The sequence below is a fragment of the Chiloscyllium punctatum genome, chromosome 36 (genome assembly GCF_047496795.1).
Source record: "Chiloscyllium punctatum isolate Juve2018m chromosome 36, sChiPun1.3, whole genome shotgun sequence".
NCBI classification, from domain to species: domain Eukaryota; kingdom Metazoa; phylum Chordata; class Chondrichthyes; order Orectolobiformes; family Hemiscylliidae; genus Chiloscyllium; species Chiloscyllium punctatum.
The window spans coordinates 71,643,978-71,666,108 of NC_092774.1; the positions used below are offsets into that span (position 1 = coordinate 71,643,978).

The 22,131-nt window shown below is 42.1% G+C and overlaps 1 protein-coding gene across 1 annotated transcript in view; it reads right to left on the reverse strand.

Annotated features, from left to right (window-relative positions):
• LOC140460131 (scavenger receptor cysteine-rich type 1 protein M130-like) overlaps positions 1-22,131 on the reverse strand; it is a 102,634-nt gene that overhangs the window by 27,073 nt on the left and 53,430 nt on the right. Inside the window, exons 12-22 of the mRNA XM_072554528.1 lie at positions 21,526-21,840; positions 20,659-20,967; positions 19,480-19,605; positions 18,067-18,384; positions 17,560-17,877; positions 14,483-14,938; positions 14,082-14,399; positions 11,961-12,062; positions 10,233-10,346; positions 9,008-9,130; positions 2,273-2,307 (exon numbers count right to left, since the gene is read on the reverse strand). Of these exons, the coding sequence (XP_072410629.1) occupies positions 2,273-2,307; positions 9,008-9,130; positions 10,233-10,346; positions 11,961-12,062; positions 14,082-14,399; positions 14,483-14,938; positions 17,560-17,877; positions 18,067-18,384; positions 19,480-19,605; positions 20,659-20,967; positions 21,526-21,840 (2,534 nt within the window). The remainder of the gene's footprint in view (positions 1-2,272; positions 2,308-9,007; positions 9,131-10,232; positions 10,347-11,960; positions 12,063-14,081; positions 14,400-14,482; positions 14,939-17,559; positions 17,878-18,066; positions 18,385-19,479; positions 19,606-20,658; positions 20,968-21,525; positions 21,841-22,131) is intronic.

A 22,131-nucleotide genomic window follows, 5' to 3' on the forward strand; every position in this document is an offset into this window, starting at 1 on the left:
AGGGAGACATTAGAAGAGGGTCAGAGGTAGAAAGAGGGTGAGAGCAGGAGAGAAAGGGAAGAAAGAAGGGAGACAGACAAAGAACGAGACAGTGAGAGATATAGAGAGAGGAGAGAGAGAGGAAGAGCGGATGGAGAGAGACAGGTGGGAGAATGAAGCAGCAACAGAGAACAAGGTAGAAAGAGAGGGAATAACGTAGAGTAGCATTAAAGGCAAAAACACACCACACGAGCACATCAACAAAAACACCACATCAAGCACATTGATACCACACAGACACATAAAAATTGACCACTGTATCCGTGGAACTATTTTCTGTGGTTTCAGTTACCCTGCACCGAACGTACTATAGGGAACATGAGACCAGGAGATTATCGAGAAGGTACTTCTCCCATTAAAATAAGTGAATTTGCTCCTATCTGTGGTTTAGGGATTCTGGGGTCGGTCCTGGAACGTATCCCCTGCGGTTACGGAGAGGCTACTGTAAACAACACAGCCACAGACATGCTCAAACTCAGACATACACACACACAAAAACATTCTGGTGAAATAGATTGGCATTGTACTACGCTTTCCCTTGGAATGAAACATCCACATATTCAGAAAAGTGCGTGTTCCCCATGCAATGTGGAAATGATTGATCTTTGTACTGTATTTCTGGCAATTTACACATTTAATAGTGCATCTTCATCGCAAATGCATCCAGGCAGTTCTGAGTGAACCGTTTTGTCAGGAGACATGATAAACTCTGTCGTGCATTCTACAATTTGTCGTAAGTGAGGGCTGCAGATGCTGGAAAGTCGAAGCGAGTGGTGCTGAAAAAGCACATCCGGTCAGTCAGCACTCGAGGAAGAGGAGAGTCGACATTTCAGGCATAAACCCTTCATCAGGAATGAGGCTCTGCAATTTGTTATGTTTTGTACTCCAGACGTTGAATGGTTCAGTGAGGAAGGAATTCAAAGGTTAGAGGAGCAGACAAGCGTTGGGTTTGTTCCTATCCTTCCACTGATATCTCAGGGGCAACGTGGATCAGAAAAAAACAACTGCTCCCTCTCTCCAAAGACATTGTTTGAAGAATGAAACCATTGTGCAACCTGACAAATTCACAGACTTTGATAATCCCACTTAAAAAATGCTTCCGCTTGTGTAGTAGTGCGGGGAGGCCACCAGAAGGCAGCATTGTACCATTTTGAACGAAAGAAGGAGAAACTGAACCTTTAATTGGTTTGGTAATTAATTCCATCATTCAAGTGTCCCTCCAGTACAGAGTGTGTCATAGTGCAGTATGAAAAAGACGCACAGACACAAAAGCACAGAGACACATAAAGCGAAGCACACATCAACATGACCATCAGCTTTAAACACAAGAAGGACAGACAGAGAGAAAGGTGGATGGGTGTTAACCCCATTTCAGTGAATTCACCCCCAACTGCAACAGAGGCCTCATTGCATACAGACGGAGGCACTGACATGCCATCTGCATCTCGTTTTCTTTCTTTCAGCCAGTCTCTTTTATGTCTTTTTTTTTCTCTCTGGCTCACTTTGACACTCAATTTCTGCCCACAAAATGTTTCCTTCAATTTTTTGGCCCTCAGATATTGACACTTCAATTCACATGCTTCCACATTTTCCCCACCTTCGCATTTGGACCCCTCCAAAACTTTGGAAGACCTGCCCCGTCAAATTAGAACCTCTGAAATTTTGTGGCCTCCCAGTTTTCCCCTTCCCACCCACAAATTTGTGTTCTCTCAAATATTTAGTCCCCACCGACACACCAAAAACGCCCCAGTTTGCAAGACCTTGCCAATTTTACACCACAACTGTGCAGGATCCCACAGCTGCGCCCGGCTCTGCCAGTGGTAATGAGTTTTCCCAGCTTTCAGAGTCTCGGTGTCCTTGCTTGTTTTGGATTGTCACAGCTCAGCACAGCACACCTAAAACTGAGAGGCAGATCTGGCGAAGATAGCAAACAAGACTACATTCAAAACGATCCCACTTCCAATTTTGGCAACCACCCCCAGATTTGTCTCCTTCCATATATTTAATCACTCCTCTCCACCCAGTTTGGAAGTCCCTTCAGATTTTACACCAAAGCCTGTGTTGGATGTCAGGGATGGATCCTGCTCCATCGTCATTAATCAATTTTTCCCACTGTCAGATTCCAAGTGCCCTTTTTTTCCTGTATGTTTAGAGATCAGGACAGCAGAACTAAAAGTGAAAGGGACAACTTGGTGAAGCGATCAAACAAGACGAATTGCATGACAAACAGTACCTGCTCCAAGCGATAGATGGCGCTAAGTGATCCCGCTATTGATAGATCAAAGAACAAAGAACTCATAAACAGAACCGTTGTCCCTCGAATATTGTAATGAAGTCTGGCGACTTTCAAATCTAGAAACCTTTCATTTCTAGGTGACCATTTCCTTTTATTAACCGCCTATTTATATGCATTGTATCTGGCGATAGGCTTCTAAAATCCATGACCTCCACGTCGTTGGCATTGCTGGCATGCGGGGAGGTGGGGGGGGGAGGGAATATATCAACTATCCATTCTATCCGTGACTCCCATCAATTTGTAAACATTATCAGCTCGACCCTCAGATTCCGATGTTCAGCTGACAAAACGCCAGTGTTGCCCAATCTCGCCTCGTAGCCAACATCCTCCAAACCAGGCCTTCGTGATGAAGCGTGTCGTTAGTCTCTCCAAAGCCTCAACATGCCTCCAGCAGCGTGACGACCAGTACTGTACACAGTATTTTAAAGCGGCCGAACTAAACTTTCAAAGCAGTCGAGAGTGTAGTGCTGGAAAGGCACAGCAGGTCAGGCAGTATCCGAGGAGCAGGAGAATCGATGCTTGGGGCATAATCCCTGGAGGCATAAGAAGGGCTTATGCCCGAAACGTCGATTCACGTCCTCCTCGGATGCTGTCTGACCTGCTGTGCTTTTCCAGCGCCACACTATAGACTCTGATCTCCAGTCCTCACGTGCTCCTAGTTAATTGTAACCTGACTGTGAAGCCTCTGCCAAGGATGCCAATCTTGAAAACGTTCTCCTGAAGGCCTTACGCCCGAAATGTCAATTCTCCTGCTCCTCGGATGCTACCTGACTTGCTGTGCTTTTCAAGCACCACACGTTGGACTCTGATCTCCAGCATCTGCAGTCCAGACTTAATCCTAAACTTGGATAGAAAGCTGTCTGACTTTGAAAAATCTATGCTCTGAGCCCTAACTGATGATGGAAGAAAATTGGAAGAGGCCATGTTGACCTATGAATGTTGCCACTTTCAGGGAATTGTAATTCTGTGCACCAGGATCCTCGAGATGTTCATGCTCCGAAAGTTGCTCTCGTCATTCTGTTTATCCATGAACTTCCCTCCTGCATTAAAACTTCCAAGTATTCACACAAACTCCATTACACTCGCATTACAATCGCAGACATAGTTGCATAATCACACCAATCTCACCCATTCTTTCGCATTCGCACACATTCAGAAAAACACTGATAACTGAATTCACATTCTCGCCCACTGTCTTTCATACACATTCGTTCAAACACAGATAACACTCACTGACACACACATATTCTCTATGGCACTGACGTCTGCAAAGAGACACAGAATTTCAACACAAGAATGAATTCACTGCATTTTTATTCATAAACAGCAACTTACATGATCACTTACAGAAAGATTACGAAGTCATGGCAAATATAGCAATGGAAGGGAAATTTCAGTTAATAAATAGCGAAATAATAGTCAGGGAAATTCAAGACGTTTTAACTCTCCCTCCTGAGGTATGAAAAAGCAAAAAATTTACACATGGAATTCCTTACAATGCTTCGTTAACAAACGACAGAAACTTCGCCCCCAATACAGAGGCAATTAATCCATACAGAGAAATGAATTAGATAATTAATACAAACACTATAACAATCGATCCAACCTGCTCACTTCACATTTTAAGTCATAGCAAAACACACTATTAAACAAAAATAAACGAATGAATGCAAATATAGCTTGTCCAATACAAAGTAAATGCTGATGAAATACAATCAAGTGAAGCTTGTGTTGAGAAAAAGGATGCTCAGCATGTTAAAAATGTTGATGGACGGTTTCTTGCAATATTATCTGCCTCGGGACAGCCCATGCTGAAATAGACGCTAACAGTTACCTGAAATGATAAAGAAAGTAATTTCAGTCTACTTGCTGTCTATGGGTGGCACGGTGGTTAGCAGTGCTGCCTTACAGCGCCAGAGGCCTGGTTCAACTACCCACCTCAGGTGACTGTCTGTGTGGAGTTTGCACATTCTTCTTGTGTCTAAGCGGGTTTCTTCCCACAGTCCAAAGATGTACAGGCCTGGTGAATTGGCCATGCTAAATTGTCCCTAGTGTTAGGCAAGTGGTAAATGTAGGGGTATGGGTGGGTTGCGCTTCGTCGGGTTGGTGTGGACTTGTTGGGCCGCAGGGCCTGTTTCCACACTGTAAAGTAATCTAATCACTTTACAGCGCAGTACAGGCCCTTCAGCCCTCGATGTTGCGCCGCCCTGTCATACTAATCGGAAGCCCATCCCACCCACACTATTCCATGTACGTCCATTTGCCTGTCCAATGACGACTTAAATGCACTTAAACTTGGTGAATCTACTACTAATGCAGGCAAAGCATTCCATACCCTTACTGCTCTCTTAGGAAATATACTATCTCTGACTCTGATTTATAGCTATCCCCCTCACTTTAAAGTTGTGTCCCCTCGTGTTTGCCATCACCATACCTAGAAAAAGGCTGATTATCTTGTATGTCTCTATTAAGTCACGTCTCAACCTTCTTCTCTCAAACGAGAACAGCCTCAAGGCCATCAGCCTTTCCAAGTAAGACCTTCCCTCCATACCAGGCAACATTCTAGTAAATCTCCTCTGCACCCTTTCCAAAGCTTCCACATCCTTTTTATAATGCAGTGATCAAAACTGTACACAATACTCCAAGTGTGGCCATACCAGAGCTTTGTACAGCTGCAGCATAACCTCCTGGTTCCGTAACTCAGTCCCTCTATTAATAAAGGCCGAAACACTGTATGCCATCTTAACAACCCTGTCAATCTGGGTGGTGACTTTCAGGAATCTGTGTACATGGACACCAAGATCTTTCTGCTCATCTGCACTCCCAAGAATCCTACCATTAGCCCTGTACTTTGCATTCCGATTACTCTGGCCAAAGTGTATCACCTCACACTTGTCCACATTAAACTCCATTTGCCACCTCTCAGCCCAGCTCTGCATCCTGTCTATGTCTCTCTGCAACCTACTACATCCTTCGTCACTATCCACAACTCCACCGACCTTAGTGTCATCCGCAAATTTACTAACGCACCCTTCTAAGCCCTCATCCAGGTCATTTTTAAAACTGACGAACAGCAGTGAACCCAACACCGATCGTTGCGGTACGCCGCTAGTAACTGTACACCAAGATGAAAATGTTCCATCAACTACCACCCTCTGTTTTCTTTCAGCAAGCCAATTACTGATCCAAACTGCTATGTCTGCCGCAATCCCATTCCTCCACATTTTGTATAATAGCCTACTGTGGGGAATCGTATCGAACGCCTTGCTGATATCCATATACACCACATCAACCGGTTCACTCTCATCTACCTGTTTGGTTACTTTGTCAAAAAAGTCAATAAGATTCGTAAGGCAGGATCTACCCTTCACAAAATCGTGCTGACTGACCCTGACCAGATTATCCTTTTCTAGATGCTTATAAATCCTATCTCTTCCAACCTTTTCCAACACTTTACCAACAGCTGAAGTGAGACGCACTGGTCTGTAATCACCAGGGTTGTCTCTACTACCCTTTTTGAACAAGCGAACCACATTTGCTATCCTCCAGTCCTCAGGCACTATTCCTGTAGACAACGATGAATTGAAGATCAATGCCAAAGGCGAGGCAATCTCTTCCCTTGCTTCCCAAAGGATTCTCGGATAGATCCCATCCGGCCCAGGGGACTTGTCTATTTTCACACTCTGCAGTATTTCTAATACCTCTTCCTTGTGAAACTCAATTTCTTCTCGTCGAGATGCAAGTATCTCTGTATCTTCCTCGCCAACATTTTCATTTTCTATAGTGAACACTGTTGAAAAATATTTACTTCGTGCTTCCCCTATCTGCTATGACTCCACACACAACTTCCCACTATTATCCTTGATTGGCCCTAATTTAACTCTCGTCATTCTTTTATTCCTGACATACCTATGGAAAGCCTTTGGGTTAACCCTGATCCGATCCACCAACAATTTCTCATGTCCCCTCCTGGCTCTTCTGGGCTCTAGTTTTAGGTCTTTTCTGACTTCCTTGTAATCCTCAAGCGCCCTGAGTTTTCACACTTTGTCCTAACAGAAGCCTTCTTCTTCTTCTTCACCAGGGATTCCACTTCCTTAGTTCTATATCTTCCTCCCTCTCTGGCAGGTACATACTTATCGAGAACACACAGGAGCTTTTCCTTGAATAAGCTCCACATTTTTAATGTGCTCATCCCCCTGCAGTTTCCTTCCCCATTCTATGCTTCCTAAATCTTTCCTAATTGCATCTCAATTTCCCTTCCCCCAGCTGTAACTCTTGTTCGGTTGTGTACACCTATCCCTTTCCATCACTAAAGTAAACCTGACAGAATTGTGATTGCTGTCTCCAAAGTGCTCACATATTTCCAAATCTAACGCCTGGCCAGGCTCGTTACCCAGTATTAAATCTAAAGTGGATTTGCCCCTTCAGATCTGACTACATACTATGTCAGGAAGCCCTCCTGCACACACTGGACAAAACCCGACCCATCTATAGTACTCGTACTGTAGTGTTCCCAGTCAATATTTGGATAGTTGAAGTCCCCCATTACAACTACCCTGCCTCTCTTACTCCTATCAAGAATCATCTTTGCTATCTTTTCCTCTACTTCTCTAGGACTATTCTGAGGCCAATACAAAACTCCCAGCATGGGGACCTCTCCTTTCCTGTTTCTAACCTCAGGCCATACTACCTCACTTAACGAGTCCCCAAACATCCTTTCTCCAACTGTAATATTGTCTGTGATCAACAATGCCACCCCACCCCCCCCCCCCCCCCCACCACCTTTTACTATTTTCTGTATTCGTACTGAAACATCTGAATCCTGGAACCTGTAACAGCCATTCCTGTCCCTGCTCTATCTAAGTCTCTGTAATGGCCACAACATCGAAGTCCCAGGTACCAACCCACGCTGCCAGTTCACCCACTTTAGTTCGGATGTTCCTCGCGTTGAAGTACGCACACTTCTAACCAGGTTCTCGCTTGCCAGCGTCAGATACTTGATTTGGGAACTCTCTACTCTCATCCTCTTCTGTACCTGTCCTACAATTTTGGTTCCCATCCCCCTGCTGTATTAGTTTAAATCCACCTTAATAGCTTTAGTGAATTTCCCACCCAAAATTTCAATTGCCTGTTGGAAATTTTGAAAATGGCTGATCTACTGGTGAGATTAACTGGATTTTTGTACAACGATACCCATGAATTGCAGGCAGGTACAATGTTCAAGTTCTGAAACAATCATTCTTCCTTGGGAATTGATATGAATGCAGTTCCACGTGTGACGGCGCTGCTTCTTTCACAAGGTTATGTTGCCCTTGTTTTGTTTTCAGAGAGGTCATAATAGATACACAATCTATGTTGAAGGGTTTTAGAGCCATTTTGAAAATACGTTCTGAGATACTGTGTTTGGTAACAGCCTTTCAAGTATTGAATTTAAAAGTACTTCAAAAAGAAAGGGGTGTGACCAATTCTCCCAGTTTACCTTGTGTCTGGTTTGGTTTGGTTTAGTACAGTACTGTTTTAAAAGCTGCTGGATCCAAAGATGCATTTCCAGGCTGGTTCCACTCTCTGACTTTTCTCCCATAAGACCCTGCGTTGGAGCTTTCTTTTTGGTGCAAGTAGTGTTTGATGGGATTGTTGAAAATATTGGAACCCCATTATTAAGTTGGAATATTGCGTTGGGGTTTCGAATAGCTTAATTATTCTTTGCTCTATTCTCTTTTGTTTGGCGATGGAACAGTGGCATTATCGCGGGAATGTTAATATTGAGACCCAGAAAATGTTGGGACCTGGGTTCGAATCCTGCTTCAAAGAAATTCTGGAATTAAGAGTCTAATAATGACCATGAATCCATTGTTGATTGTTGGTAGAAGACCATCTGGTTTACTAATGACCTTTAGGAAGGAAATTGCCCTTCGTACCTGGTCTGGCCTATATATGTATGATACCAGACCCACATCAATTATTTTAACTCTTCACTGCCCTATGGGCAATTCAGGATGACCAGCATCGTCCTAATCCCGTTAATGAACAAAGGAAAAACAAAGGCAATATTGTGACTAAATTCTGTTTGGTTTCTAACTAAGAGGTTTGACCGGCAGCATATCTCCTGGAATATTCACAATATTCCTTTTGAAAATAAGAAGAACGTCAGGGCCTGCATTAACTTCTAGAAATATTTTAAGGTATCTCATAACACACAAAAAAATAAGCTCTATTTGATTTTAAAAGTAAGCATCCATAGGTTTTGTCTTCTAAGTGAGCAGTAAGAGCTACATCATTTAAAACTTGGACCAATAAAAATCCTACCTCCTATATTTTCTATTTCGCCAGTCGCCGATTCATTGTAAACAATAGTTTTATAAACTTTCTATCTCACCAGTGGGTGAAGCCAGTGCCTGCTATTCAAAGAGCTGACGACACGCACTGCCTGCTCAATATCAAAGTACTTTATTTTTCAAAATAATGTAATTTTTCATGATATTTAAATTAAGATCCTCTCCATGAACACTACACTTTCTCAGAGACAATTTGCAGAGATAAGGCTTCGATCAATTTGAATCTTCTTCTTAGATTTTCTGTAAATGCAATATCGATCTTAGAATGGAAAGGAATGAAGACAGCGTGGACACACAGACCGGCGATTATGATGTGAGCAACTGTAATTCAACTTACTGAGGGAACAAAGACCATTGTCAGCATTTGTCAGTGCGAGGGGTTCATCAGGATCACTATCCAATTGTGACCGGCAATCGTGAGATTCAGTCTCAATGTCATCGTAATGGCCCTGAACTGGAGCTTGAAGAAAACGCATGATTGATTGTCATTGATGCAAATTACAATACATCACATAGAGAAAAGGAGAGTCGTGCTGGAATAGAGCATGAGTGCTGGTACGTAGAATTCGAAGAGTTAGATGGTTCAAAGGAGTTCAGCGTTTGGGGAATATATGGACATTTAAAGCAAATTAGGTCTATTTTCTCTCTAAATTTGAAAGCTAAGCACAAATCTTGAAGGGATTAAAACTTTTAAAAATGAGGAGATAAGGATGAACTATTTCGAATTGTTATAGATTCTCGATCTCATGTTCATAATCTGTGATTTAGAGAACGGCAGTTATAGAGGCATCACAGCAAAGAAAAGGCTGGGAGGGATTTGGAATTGTCTTCCTCTCAGAGTAGCTGATTCAGATCAGTTTCCAATTTTTAAATATGAGGCAGGTTTTGCTTTTTCTTCAACAAAGTCAATAAGTGATAAGTGTCAAAGAAGGCATCTGTATTTAGATCACACAACAACCAATCTTGATCGCACTGCACGCCAAAACACATTTTGGAGAATAAATGGCTTGCTTCTGTCCAACCATTCTTATTTGTTTCCATCGAACTGAGGACACTTGGGCGTTGATAAGAAATTCCGAAGGACATATGTGGGGTAGACACGAAGGAATGCTTCTCTTTTGAGGGCGAGATAAAAGATCAGCGGCATCGATTTCAGGGAAGGGAAGGAAGAATTAAAGAGGATTTGAGGAAAATTGCTTTCGCTGGAGGCAGGGGAGAAACTGTGACTGACTGACCATCATGATGTTAGAGGCAAAATATGCTGAGAATATCTAAGTGTATTCAGTGGTGCACCTGCGATGTCAGCCCAGACAAGGCAAAGAACCACGTGCTGGTAAAGGGGTTTGAAATATTTAGATACTTGTTTTTACAGGCACGGTCTCAATGGACTATGTCTCTATGAGTCCAAAACACCACATTGCTTATTCATTAACATTGCTCATGTAAGCACTATCAGTGCCAGTGTCATTCTCAGTTTTGTGAACATTGACACTTTTATGTTCGGATGGCAGACGGAGTGACAAGGACAAAAATGAACTCCCAGCAAGTGAACACATACACACCCAAACTTCTGTTGGCGTTCACCTCAAGATCGTCTGATCCCGGACTACTGTCACTGAAGCCATGGCTGGTGTAGTATTCGATGCGATTAACTGAACCAACGGAAGCAGAAATGCCTAAAAACGGAATTGAGAAGTTATTGTCAGATTCACTGTCACAGTGAAGGCGCGACCAATTAGAAATTTAATTCCATGAAATTTCTTCAACCACATGGTGGTGGATCCTGAGAATTCATTAACATGAAGAGCTGTGGTTGTCAAGTCTTTGACTGCAACAAAAAAATGGTAAATGGGCTCTTGATGTGTAAGAGGTCAAAAGGTTTCTGGGAGAAAGAGGTTGAGAAACATATCAAGTGTGATTGAAAAACAGCAGACTGGAGGGGTCGAAAGGTCTAATTCTACTGCTATCTCTCTTAGTCGAATTGACTATGGATTTATGATTTGTAGTCCACTCCATACCAACAAAGAGGAAAACATAATTCTTTCGGCTCCTCTTTAACAATAATGGGAATATTTTCAATGCAACCTATTATAGAAAAAGCATTCAATGCGCACATTGCAGAGAGTCAATTGAAATTTACTCAAGTCCAATTTAACTGCAATGAGAGATTTGAAACAAACGTTTACCCTCACATCGGACAAACATTTTCCCAAACATTGCTTTTAATGACTTAATTCTCAATATCATAGTACGTGAGAAAGTGAAAGTATTGCCTTCAGTCCCTAGACAATTCCTTTGTGTCTGATTCGCCTTTAAGTGTTCTTAATTCGGTAACACAATGTGCATTTGTTGAATCTATTAAATGCCACTTCCGCGCTTTTGTTGATCGTTATATGCCATTCTTTGAGAATGCTTTAATACATTATTTTTCAGTATTAATCTCAGTTCGATAACTTAGTCAATCATTTCAATTGATGTCGTGTAATATTCCTTCTCACCTCCATCGTATTAATCCTAAAATGAAGATCAAAGTCTCTAGTTCTAACCTAAATTCTATGGTCTATTTGATTTGACTCGTTCCTCGTCAGCAGGCTTAGTCGGCAGTCGTTCCCATGCATGCCAGCCTCGGATGTTTGAAGCATCTATTTTTCTCACAGTATCAGTCAAGTAAAAATATTAGAGCACAAATTCTCGTTTGGTAATTATTTTACTGCCATTCCAATGGGCAATGGATGATTATTTGAACATAACTTGTGTTCAGAGACATGGGGAAAGGCAGGCGAATCAGCAACAGGCATTCGAAATTGTGCTGATACATTGGGGTAAACGACTTCTCTTTGCACTGACGATACTTCAGTGATTATCTATATTAGATCGTTAAATAGCCTGCCAGAATGAAGGTATGTGCAACTGACTGTAATGCCTGTGATTATATTATTGTAAAGTCAATCAGTGATTCGATTGATTTTTCACAGTATCGGATATCTGATATCGTCAGCTTGGAATCAGGGTCGAGCTAGAAAATGCCATTCTTCTCGTATTTAATGACAAATGTCAGAAAGAGTCGTCTTTCATCAATTATAGGAAATGGTGATTATAATATATCAAATATGTCTGTCACTAAACACAGACAAATACACATTCCCTATGATAGCTTCTTTCACACGTGGACAAGGATTTTATAACTAGTCATTTTTACTTAGTTCACAGAGCATTGAAAACGGGAAATTAAAGGGAAGCCAAACTTATCCAGTTAAGATTAACTATAAGATCGGAAATACATACAGTACCTTGTCCATGTTTCTCAGAAGTCTTCTTGACAGGGGGAATGTCCGCAATTTCTTCATAAATTCCTTGATACAAACCAAGGCTTGAGTCACCAGTGTAACGGCCTGTTAAAGGAGGGATAAACAGGTCATCATTAGTAGCTGAACACCCGCAACAACACATGAGCTTATTTCTGAAGCAACATTCATGCAAAACACATGTAGTTCATGAAATCCAGGAGTCTTGGCGCAATATTGACTGATCACTGATGGCAGCAACAATTTGGACAAGCAAGTGAACAGGCCATCATTAACTTTCATTTCTCATCAGTGTGCAACGCTTATTTAGTTGAGCATGGAGAGTGAAGTGTTGCTTGTTGGGATGTATATCTCAGTTCTGTTCGAATCAGGAATGATTAATTCCAGATGCAAATGTTTACTAAAAACAAATTGTCAGCTCAAAATGGAGCATGCGAGGGAAAATGATGACTTTCGAAACTGAAACTGCTTAATGCAAAGAAAAATTCTTTTTTATTATTATTTGATGGACAATAGAACAATCCTTGATGACTATGGGGCGGTTGCACATCAATGGTCAAGATGACAGTGTTGCAAAAATGAAAGGTTCGAGTGCAATGCTTTTTTTAGAATCAGAATATTGTAACTAGACAATTGTATGGCTGCTAATACTAGTTGAGTGCAAAAACGTGAGGATGTGAAATATGGAGAAGCTTTTTGACACTGATAACCATAAAAGATGTTGGTATCTTTGACAGATGGCTGTAAACTATTCTTAAGATAACTTAACATGGACAGAAACGAACGCATTTTATAATTCGTAGGAGAAAATTCATGCATATGCTGTAATCTATTGTGAGAGCAAAAAAGTCTGGAGATCACACCGGGTCAGACAGCATCCATGGAGAGAGAGCAAGCTAATGTTTCGAGTCGAGATGATTCTTCATCAGAGTTGCGTGGATGTCTTCAAACCCTCTGTGATCTCCAGCGTTTGTCATTTTCAATATATGACAATGTTCATGTTGATCGTCATCGCTCACCCAGTGGAAGACAAATTCTTTGAAAATGGTATAAATAGTGAACAGGTATGATCTGGTTACTCAAGAGAACCCAGTGAACGATGACCGAGAAGTGCAATTAATCATTTCATTGAACTTGACTTCTGTCATCAGCACCAAGAAGCTGAAGAACCGTAAGGGAAAACTAACTGATGAATAAATAATTATAGGCAGAGGGCCAACCTCTCAATGAAAATTAAAGACACATTGTAACAGTTAGTAACTTATTCTGGAGTGCCGTGGACAGATTAATTAAATTAAGGGATATCCAATCTTTATGTTTCTAGCTCAATAAAAGTGATTCAGGACACATATTGTCTTAAGTGTTAATTCAGTTTCGCTCTCCAGGTATTGAAGGACTTGATGAATATTTAATGCAATTCTGATTTTAAAATTACTCTTCTGTGAAGTAATTTAAAATTTTATCTTTGTGCCAATTTAAACGAGGCGCTTCAAGAGGAGAGAACACAGCCAGAAACGACCTCGTCGTCATCATCATCAAGGCCAAATGATGGAAAAGTGCAACAGCAATCTACAACACCGACACAATATGAAACACGAGCAGAGGGTCAGTGTTAGCTCAGTTCAGTCGGAAGACGAGAGGCTCACCTTTCATTTGACATTTTCTCTGCATTATGACCAGCAGCGCGATCAAATCACAGATTAACAGGACTGCCAATGTTAAGCAGATGATGCCAGGTATGGAAATAGATGTTCTTGCCTGTGCTGAAAGAAAGGATTAAAGAGAGATTTCGCTGAGTTACCATCTGCATTGTATAACTGTAAAGAGACCATGCATCAGAAAACGTTGAAATTAGTTTCAAAACCGCGAAAATGCCAAAAGTATCAAAGTTACTAATCAGGAATGGAACAAAACAAATGTTAATGATAGTATCAATCATAACTACCAGCAGGTGGAGTTGAACGGGATGACAGCAACAAATCAGGTCCTGTGGAAGAGATTATGCAAATATTCGTGAAGGTAAAATTTAATTCAGGAGGACAAATGTCAGCAGTATTTTGCAAACTTAATGACATGCGATCGTCACAAAGTCAACATCATGCTTACCAGAACAGATCACATGGGCAATTCCCTTGTGATTGCACTCCTTTTGCGTTGGTTCCAGGGAGAGACAGTCGGACAGAGAGGATTCACTTCCCTTACACTTCACATCATTCTGCCAGATTATGCCTTTACCCTGGGAATAAGCGGACCCTCCTTGGGATGATAGAGCGAAGCCACATCCCAGCTGTCTGCAGACAACATTGGCCTCAGCTGTATCCCAGGAATCACCACACAACGCGCCCCAAACTTTATCGCACATTATCTCCACTCTCCCAGAACAGTTGCTGCTTCCTCCAACCAGGCTCACGCTGTGTTGCGAATCTGTGATAAAGAACTAGTTATTACTGAAAGCATGACAAAGCAGAAACGCCATTCCGAGAGTTGACCCGTTCATGAGGACCCACCTGATTGCTGATGGCAGGTATTTGAATTGAGGGACTCCTCCTTTGTTACATTGGTCTCTGTGAAGAGGAGGAACATGTTGACTCCATTGGAAACCAGTTTTTGAAATGACAACCGAAATTTGAGATTTGTTGCGTTACCTGAACAAACAACACCTGCATCTTCCCTGTGTTCGCAGTTGTGTTGACCCCACGGATTTCTCTTACATTGCCACAGGGTTGGCTCGTGTGACAGGCACTCCACGTCATCGAGCCAAATCGGTCCCGTTCCTGCTCCGAATAACTGAGTGTAATAATCAATGGACTGGAGAGCACCACACTGCAACTGTTTACAAATCACTTCCCCATCGTGGAAGTCCAGACTTTCCGAGCACACCGTTCCCCAGGCCTCATTGTAGAACACTTCCACTCTCCCCTCACACCGATGCTTTCCATTCACCAACCGCATTTCCTTGTGTTCTGTTTATGTAATAACAGATAGCCATATTGACAGATAGTTATGTCTTCAGAACAAAACAGTGACTATCCTCTGATATGCAGCACAGGTGTCATTAAGTAAGGTGGTACATAAACAACCTTATTATGCGATTGGAAGAAATTCAAGACATATAATGGAGAAGCAAGACAGAAGATGCATTGATCATGGAGTTTGAAAAGACATTGAACAATGTTCCACTAGAACATTGAAAGGATTGATATTGCAAAGTTGTAGAGTAAAGAAACTGACAGCAAACCGAAAGTCTGGCGTCACAATAGGTTGTCAGATTTACAGAAGAGTGGAAGTGTTCTGCTGGAATTGGAACAGATCGCATGGCTATTTAATATTGCAGGAAGCAAATTAGATTTGGTAACCCCAAGCCAACTCCGAATATTCCGATTGACAACAAATTACAGAGGATGGTTGCAGTTCAAGACGATCACCACAAAGACAAATGCATAGTAATAAATAGACAGTATGGGTGTCCAGTGCGTGATAAAATTTTAATTCACTTAAGTCTAATGTGGTGAAATCTGACAGAAAGTATGAAGAGGGCAAGAGATCCTTCTGATACTTGGTTGCAGAGAGATCAAGGGAGACACAGAAGGCTGGGCTGGCCAGTGGCTGTGTATAAAACTGAAATCATAAATAACAGTGTTTCTGGACATTGCAGAGAATATTCCTTTCGCCCAGACTGGTGATACTGCCCATCAATTACACATTTCGCACTGAGCATGACGTATTATTTGAAAAATATATGCATGGGAAGACTGTTTATTACTGTTAAAACCAGAAAGTCATCGAGATGTCCAGCTCAGAAACTAGCTCTTTGGTCCAACTCTCCATGCCGACCAGTTATCCTAACCTAATCTAGTCCCATGTGTCTGCACTTTGCCCACATTTGTCTGAATATTTCCTGTTCGTATAGCCGTCCAGATGTCTTCCAAATACTGCAAATGGAGCAACCTCTGGAAGTTGTTTTTCTATCCAAACACCACACACTGAGTAAAAAAGATGCCCCTTAGTTCCCTTTTATATTTTCCCATCTTACCTTAAACCTATGCCCTCTATTTCTGGACACACTCACACAGGGGAATCCTATCCATGCCCCTTATGATTTTATAAACCTCAATCAGGTCACTCCTCTGTCTCCGACACTTCAGGGAAAACAGCCCCAGAATATACAGTTGCTCACTATAGCTCAAGTCTTCCAGCCTCGCAATATCTCCTTGCAAATTAATTTTTTTCTGGACCCTTTCAAGTTTTATAACATCGTTCCTATAGGAAGGAGACCAGAATTGCATGCAATATTCAAAAACTGGCCGAACCAATATCCTTTGCAGCTGCAACATCACCTCCCAACTCTTGTACTCAATACTCTGAGCAAGAAAGGAAAGCATACCGAACGTCTTCTTCACTATCCTATCTACCTGCGACTCCACTTTCAAGAAACTATGAGCATGAGCTCCAAGGGTTCTTTGATCAGCAACGCTTCCAAGGACCAGATCATTGCGTGTATAATTCCTGCTCTGACTTGCTTTTCCAAAATGCAGCACCTCGTATTCATCTAAATTAAAATCCATTTGACACTCCTCAGCCTATTGCCCTATTTGATCAACATCCCATTTTATTCTGAGGTAACATTTTTCACTGCCCACTACACCTCCAATTTTGGTGTCATCTGTAAACTAACTAACTAGGCCTCCTATTTTCACATCCAAATCATTTATTTGTAAATGACGAAAAGTACTGAACCCAGCACCGTGTACTGTGACCCTGTCACCACTGGTCACAGGCATCCAATCTGAAAACCAATACTCCGCCACCACACTCTGTCGTCCATCTTCGAACCAGTTCTATCCAAATGGCTAGTTCCCATTGTAACCCGTGAAGTCTAACCTTGCTAAACAGTCTCCCATGGGGAAAATTGTCGAACACCTTACTGAAGTCCATAAAGACCACCTCTACTGCTTTGCCCTATCGATCATCTTTATTACTTCTTCAAAAGCATCAATCAATTTCCTGAGACATGATTTCCCGTGCACAAAGTCATGCTGACTATCCATAATCTGTCCTTGCCTTTCCAAATTCATGTAAATTCTGTCTCTCAGGACGCCCTCCAACAACTTGCCCAGCACCAATGTCAGGCTCACCGGTCTCTCATTCCATGGCTTTTCGTTATGACATATCTTAAATAGTGGCACCACGTCATCATACCTCCAGTCTTCCACCACCTCACCTATGACTATTGATGGTGTAAATGTCCAGGAAAGGCGGCCAGCAATCACTTCCCTAGCATCTCACAGGTTTCTAGAGTACACCTGATCATGTTCTGGTGATGCAACAACTTTTATCAATTTCAAGGCATCCAGTTACTCCTGTGTAATATGGACATTTTTCAAGATGTCACCATCAATTTCCCCAAATTCTATGTCTTCCATGTCGTTCTCCAGAGTAAACTCTGAACTCAATGCAGCATTGGTATGATTGGCATTCAATTGCCGCCTCTGCTGTAAATACTCCCTAATTCACTACACAATCGTTCATATGAAGCTTTGTTGATGACATTGTATGTCACGAACAACCTGAAGAGTGTTCTCACCTGAGCACATTATTCTGACGTCCTCTTTATGAGAACAGTCGTCTTGCTGACCGAATGGTGCTGAAGGGCATTCCCAGAGAAATGATTCGTTTCCAGAACAGTTCACATCTTTCAACCAAACTGGCCCTGAGCCAGGTCCACAGGATGAAGGAAGTTCCCTTTCCAGTGCACCTCCACAATCCAGTTGTTTACATACCACTTCAGCGTCTCTCACATCCCAGGAGTCATCACAAACTGATCCCCATGTCCCTTTGAAGTAAATTTCCAATCGACCAGCACAACGGGTTCCTCCATCTGACAGCCTTAACTGGATATGTTCTGTTCGATAATAACACAGATGATTAGAATTTCAATACCCACTCCCTTCTTCGTTCAATCCAGCATGGTATATTGATTCTGGTAAAGCGAGTTTTACAGTTTCCTGCGAGAAGGAATAAAACCCTGAAACAGAATATCTGAAACATGAACAGACTAAATCAGACCTTCATCTGTGAAGAATCTTCTCACCTGAACAGAGGATGCCTACGCCCCTGCTGTCAGTCACAGACGATTTCAAAGAATTGGAGATGTTGCAATCCCGGAGCTGTGATTCCTGTCCATGACACTGGATACCAAGCACCAAGGGACGCTCATTGCTGTCCACGTAGTTTGAAGAGTTATGCGTTTCCAAAGCATAACCACATCCCAGCTGTCTGCAGACAACATGAGCAGCATTCAGATCCCACAGGGAGTCCTGCACTCTTCCCCAGCTTCCATTGTAGTAAACCTCAACTTGGCCATCACAGCGGTTTCTCCCATTCACCAGTCTTGGTGACCAACTTTCATCTGCAACATGAGATTTATTTAGAACAACCATTACACTGAACAAGATACAATCGAGAAATAACAATTAAAGGTAAATGTATGATGTTTAAAAATCATTAGTGATGGCTGTTCCGACAGTTTTACAGAAAGTGTTAGTATTGCTATCACCTTTCTTTTCCAAACTTTTCAGAACAGGAAATGAAATGGCCTGTGAAAGGCATAGAAGGTTGGTTGGGAGCTGATACGAAGGAACTGAGAAGCAGGGAATTGAAATGATCCCTGCCTTTTCCCAACAGATCACTGCGGTCTGGCTGCATTTTATCTCAGGGAACATGAGTAAAAATTCCAAACAATGCAATCAACGTCTTTGTTTTTGACATGTCCATTCTGAAGTTGCAAACTCCCCCCCACCGACATCCTGACAATGTCTCAGAGTTTTTCTAACTCGGATTTCCTCACCACCTCTGAAGCACGCATGGAATGTGCTAGAGGAACACAGTGAGACTGGAAACATCGTCGGAGAGAAAGAAGGATTTGACGTTTGAAGTATGATCAAGTACGTGCAGAGATGAAGATAATTAATTGTCATCTCACGTGGTATTTGTAAAATATTTAGAAATTCGGCACAAGTGTGGATTTAAGACGCATTAAGTCCGAAAAAAAAGCTGTGATATCTCAGAACATCTTTGTGCCAAGTCAAGCATGGAGCTTTGATTAATAAAACGATGGAATGCGAGGTTTAGGAAGGGTGTTACTTTTTTTACATTACAGAATGGCAGCTGATGGTGTTCAAACTCAGTGAATAATCGCAGCATGAAATTTAGTCGAAGTAACAGTGACATGGAAACTAACATCAATTATCGCAAAATTTCACTGGATTAACTACTTTCCCTCAGGAAGGACATCTACCAGACTTACCAGAGACACCGGAGCAGATGACATTGGCGATATTTCCATGGGAGCAGTTGAACATGTCTCCCTGTGAAATTGGACAGTCCCACAATCGCCTCGCATTTCCATGGCAATTGTACTTATCCGTCCACACTGGTCCGGCTCCCCTCCCAAATCGATTATCTCTGAGGATCGACTTGACAGTCCCACATTGAAGGTGCTCACAGACAACACTGGCGGTTTTTGAGTCAAAGAAATCACCACACAACGTTCCCCACTGCTCTCCATGCAGGACCTCCACTCGCCCAGAGCACCTGTTCTCCCCACCAACCAACCGGGGTCCATGGTTTCCTGTTTTGGAGCAAATGTAAGTGCACAGATAGACTTATGTGGGAATATGAATTGTTTGAACAAGGCAGTTGAAGAAAAAAGAAGTTAATCACAACCGTTGATCACCACAAGTATGGTGGACACACATGTCAAGGTCGAGGGCAAGAGATGGGGTCTGCATTTGAATCATATTGATTCGGACAACTGAACACTATTGTCAAATACACATTGATATTAAACTAAAATCAAGGTGAAAGGTGATGGAACTAAAATGATAGCCTTCAGAATCAATATTAGGTTCAGAGTACAATGGTGGAACAAATGACCATGACGACATATGTCAGATGACGAGGTATTGTGAACCAGAAATTCTTGCTAAAGAATTTGTTGGAAAGAAAGGTATCCAATTGCTTTAGAAAGTTTGGAACCGTCCTTCAAAATATTACTGGGGCCAGGAAGGCAAAAAAAAATACTACTGTGTTAATGTGAATTTAAATGTCCGATATTCACTCCAATATACCTACGTTAACTTGTGCTTACTAGTATTCTCATTCAGGAATCACACAACGACAGGTTATAGTCCAGCAGGTTTAACTGGAAGCACGAGCTTTCGGAGCGCTGCTCCTTCATCAGGTGTTTGTGATGAAGGAGCCACCTGATGAAGGAGCAGCGCTCCAAAAGCTAGTGCTTCCAATTAAACCTTTTGGACTGTAATCAGGTGTTGTGCGATTTTTAACATTGTACACCCCAGTCCAACACCGGCATCTCCAAATCATTGTATTCTCAGTTTAGATTTTTAGACAATCTGGACAATACAATATGTTGGGTGCAGACAATTTGCAATCATGAAGAAATCTCTTTTCCAATACAAGTGTGATTCATTTCAAAACATCTTAATTTCCTATAATTGCATGTATATTTTACCACATTAAAATTAATGAGTGACTAAATTGGAAAACACTGGGAGTTGTTTACATTTGGCACTGGTAGAGCAATGCCAGAAATCACAGCGCCATCACTTTCACCAACATTAAAGTGAAATGTGTCTTTTTTTCCCGTTAAGTCTGTACTCACCGGAACAGATCAGGGTGACATTGTTGTGACTATTGCAATCGAAATGAGTTGTTGAAGACCGAGGGCAATTCCCCAGTTGAGTCTCGTTGCCCGTACATTCAAAGACTTTCGAACCCATGAGTACAGTAGTCCCTCCAGAATGAGCAGAGCTTGAAACAGACACAGCCACTCCACAATGAAGCTGCGCACAGACCACATGGGCGTTCTTCAAATCCCAGTCAAGACCACACATTGTTTTCCAGCTGTCTTCAAACAGGACTTCCAGTCTTCCGTGGCATTGAGAATTTTCAGGTACTAACATGACTTGCTCTGTAGAAAGATCACTGAATCATAATGAATTGCAAAAACAATAATTAACATTGTTGATCGATTAATATTCATTCGATTAATGTCAGATGCGAACGTGAATCATTCCTTCACTCTATTTTGGTGTAGTCCCCCGACAATAAAATTTATATGCACCTCCCAGATTCCTTCCCATCAGCGGGTCCAACACAAAGCGATTTTCAGCGTGCAGATAAATTATATAAACTGATTCTGTCAGCTAACACAACGTAGAATCTTATTACGCATTGAGTCCCAAGTGTGATTGTTCCAGCGGTGCAACTCTCTCAATGAAGCTTCAAGTGAAATCACACAGTACGCCTGTCCTGCACGTTCGACGGAGTGTAACAGTCACAGGTACTCAACTCTGTGATTACCTTTTGATATTCAACACTTTATATAATGATACCGAATAAATCAGTGATTCTATTATTACGACATTATTCATGACTGGCACTTGCCATTCTGTTAACATATCCCTTTCTTGTTTTAGACAGTAACAGGTTCTGATGCAACTGCACAGAAACAACAGTAGATTTTTACCTGAACAGACGACACCAGCATCATTGGAATGTGGATCAGTGTAGTGACCCCATTCATGTGATGGACAGTCCCGCAGAGCGCGCTCTGTCCCCTTGCACCAAAACATTCCAGTCACAATGGGTCCAGATCCTTCTCCAAAGTGAGCCCCACGTGGGGCAGAAAGCGCGATCCCACAGTCCAGCTTCCGACACACAACAGCAGCATCTTGCATGTCCCAATAACCATCATCCACAGTCCCCCACTGTCCCTCGTAGTGAATCTCCACTCGGCCAGCGCAAGGACTGTCCCCATTCTTTAGTCTCAGACTCACCGTCTCTGCAAAGTACAGAAATAGCAACTAAGATTGACAATGTTTAAACATGAAAACTCTCAACACAGTCCAGATTCACGGTTCAGCATGTAATGGCTCTGAGGGAGTGGGACAAATGCACTTTGCTGCAAATAACTCAGAAACCGAACTGTATTGGGTGGAAGAGGAAGGGACGTTTTAATGAGGGATATTCACACGGGGGTCAGAGAAATGTTTCCACAGAAAAAATTACTCTAAACTGACCAAGTTGAGAAGATCGTTATTATTCATTAAGAGGATATGGGCGTCGCTGCCTG